We start from the raw sequence: 2,996 nt of genomic DNA, 5'->3' as shown, positions 1-2,996 counted from the left end.
CCTTAACCTCCATCCACAGTGGTTTTAACTTCCTTTTGATGGCAATACAATTATTTAACTAGTAGGGAATTATATAGGGATGAGATATGGATGCGATAGGATTTTACAAAGCTAGTTCTGTGCAAAGTAAAGACTTTCTAAGTATTGTACATTTCATTTTATCTGGAATATATAAAGCAAGACTTAGGTAGGGCCATGTACAATTCCCTAAGAACTTGTTGTGGTGCAGGAGGTCTTGATATTGGCCAACTTGCACTCCAAGCTCCCGCCAGAATAGCAACTCGTGGTAAATCTCGTTTTGGGGTAAAGTACAAGATATTGTTTGTTTGTTGAATGCAAAACTGGCAATAAACTTCGTTCTTGAAGGGTTGACATCGACTGGGCTGGATAACAATTGACAGTCTTGATAGAGTATAGCGTAAGGTCAAAAAATACTCAGGATCGAGTATGGCAACGAGGGAGGGGTCAAGATATGATATCGAGTGGTACAATACTTAAGCAGGCTCGAAGGAGATACCTGGTAGCTGAGTTTGAGAAGTTGCTTGAACATCAGAATACTATGTGAAGAATGGTAAAGTCTTACTAAATGAGCACCATATAGACTATATGGAAGAGGCCAAATCCACAAGTTCAGAGGTAGCCCTCAAGCTCGTAAAATATAACCACACAACGAGATACCCGATGAGTTTTGCCGGATAATTCTTGGCGTCCCTTGCATCAACTTCCGTCTTCGTTAGGTGTAGGAGCAAGACTCCGTGATCAAAGACTTCACATCTGCTACATTTGCTTTCTCATACTCATGGAAGAATTCATAAACATACAGAGCCTCAACTATGAGACATCTGACGCCATATTGCGCGACTCAGACACAACGCATTGAATTTCCGTTTTATCCGACGATAATATTCAACGCACTGGCATTATTATGATTGACGTCGCTACGTCATTGGGATAGCCCTCAAAGGATATGGAGAAATAGGGTTTTCTTCCAACATAGGCAAATATGAAGATATACTTATCCTCAGAACATCGCCGTCCTCACCGTGGCTGAAGGATGAGATGGACTTGATAGATATCATTTCCTTGTAGAACACACGTGTAAGAAGGATTGGGATTCGGTTTAAACAATCCGGTTTTCCGAACCCAAAAATAAGGCATCCACCATCCACACGGTTAATCTTTAAGGCGACCCAAACTAAATTATTAGTCCGAAAGGTTCCGATCCTCTAGCGTCAAAAGTTTTAATTGTCGTTTTTCTTTCTAATCAATAATATTGTATTTTATTCAATTGACCACCTTATCTCTCTCCACCAACGAGATATATCTTGTTCTGTCTTTTCCTTCTCTCAGTAGAAGAAGTATCTAATAACAACCTCACCTCTCCTCTCAATCCTTTTTTTCTAGATATTCATCATGGTTGGCTCTACTGGTTCAACAAAGGTGGATGCAGTCGTCCAACAGGTCGCTGCTAACACCCCAGAGAAGCTCAGTGGTTTCGCACTTTACTCCAGATTTGCTTTGGCAGGAGCTGTCTGCTGTTCAGTCACCCACGGTGGTCTTACTCCCGTCGATGTGTATGTATTAGATTTCTTGTTGGATTTTGCGCAATCTGAGGATTCGATTCGATGGATGGAGAGATAGAAGTGGGATTGGAAGTGGGAGATAACCAAGATATCAAATTACTAACATAAATTTTCTCTACAGCGTCAAGACCAGAATCCAACTCGACCCCGTCACATACAACAGAGGATTGATCGGAGGTTTCAGACAAGTTATTGCAAAGGAGGGAGCATCTGCTCTTTTGACCGGTGCTGGACCAACCTTCGCTGGTTACTTCCTTCAAGGCGCATTCAAATTTGGAGGTTATGAACTCTTCAAGCAACAAGCCATTAACATGATCGGTTATGAAAATGCCGTCAACAACAAGACCGCTGTCTACTTGGCTTCTTCCGCTACCGCCGAATTCTTCGCTGATATCGCTCTTTGCCCTCTTGAGGCTACCCGTATTCGTTTGGTCTCTGACCCAACATATGCCAATGGTCTCGTTGGTGGCTTCTCCAAGATGTTGAAGAACGAGGGTGTTGGTGCTCTCTATGCTGGTTTCGGACCAATCTTGTTCAAGCAGTAAGTTTTAAGATTTTCTGGTGATTATATCATTATAATACTGATATCATCAAACAGAGTTCCATATACCATGGCCAAGTTCGTCGTTTTCGAAAAGGTCGTTGAGGCTATCTACGCCAAGGTCGACAAATCCAAGACCTCCGACGGAATGCAAACCACCATTAACTTGGGATCCGGTCTTATTGCTGGAATGGCTGCCGCCATTGTCTCACAACCAGCTGATACCATGTTGTCAAAGATTAACAAGACCAAGGGTCTTCCAGGAGAGGGAACCACTTCCCGATTGATCAAGATCGGTAAAGAGTTGGGTTTCAGAGGTTCATACACTGGTATTGGTGCTCGTCTTGCTATGGTCGGTGCTATTACTGCTGGTAAGTAAATTCATTTTCACATTTTCACATTTTCACATCTATTTACTAATCAATTTTTGTAGGTCAATTCGCTATCTACGGTGATATCAAGAAGGCTCTCGGTGCCACTGGTGGTGTTGATTTGGCTGTTAAATAAATGATTGTATAAAAGCAGTTGTTTAAAAAGGGTTTACGGGATCGTCGGATATCTTTTAGCGAACCCGCATGCATTTGTTTGTTCCAGCAAACCTTTTCTTCCTCGCCTTTACCGAAAAATACTCCGGTCTGTCTTGAAATAGAGAAGGAATAGATTAGATGATGGACTGGAACTTCTAGAAGAAGATGGGGAGGAAAGGAAGAGCTTTTCATGGCGTCTATCTGTATAATAGAGACTTCTCTCCAATAGAATAGATAACAATTGGATGTGGTTTATGTTGATTGGTTTTTGGACTTTGATCTCGAGTGTGATGTGGTGTGCAACGTGAAAAGAGAATTGGGACCCGAGTCAGTGATTGTGATGTT

The 2,996-nt window shown here is 42.0% G+C and overlaps 1 protein-coding gene across 1 annotated transcript; it reads left to right on the top strand.

The window, feature by feature from the left end:
* Positions 1 to 1,413: 1,413 nt before the first annotated feature.
* EAF02_001040 (uncharacterized protein) lies at positions 1,414 to 2,631 on the top strand (the record flags this gene model as incomplete). Its single annotated transcript, XM_038897088.1, has 4 exons — positions 1,414 to 1,574; positions 1,705 to 2,124; positions 2,182 to 2,495; positions 2,558 to 2,631. 4 exons carry the CDS (start codon positions 1,414 to 1,416, stop codon positions 2,629 to 2,631), a joined length of 969 nt encoding a protein of 322 aa, XP_038763947.1.
* Between the last annotated feature and the right edge of the window lie 365 nt (positions 2,632 to 2,996).

Source organism: Botrytis sinoallii (assembly GCF_014898435.1).
Source record: "Botrytis sinoallii strain Bc 23 chromosome Unknown BSIN_001, whole genome shotgun sequence".
NCBI classification, from domain to species: Eukaryota; Fungi; Ascomycota; class Leotiomycetes; order Helotiales; family Sclerotiniaceae; genus Botrytis; species Botrytis sinoallii.
This window is presented reverse-complemented; position numbering and strand designations above follow the sequence as displayed.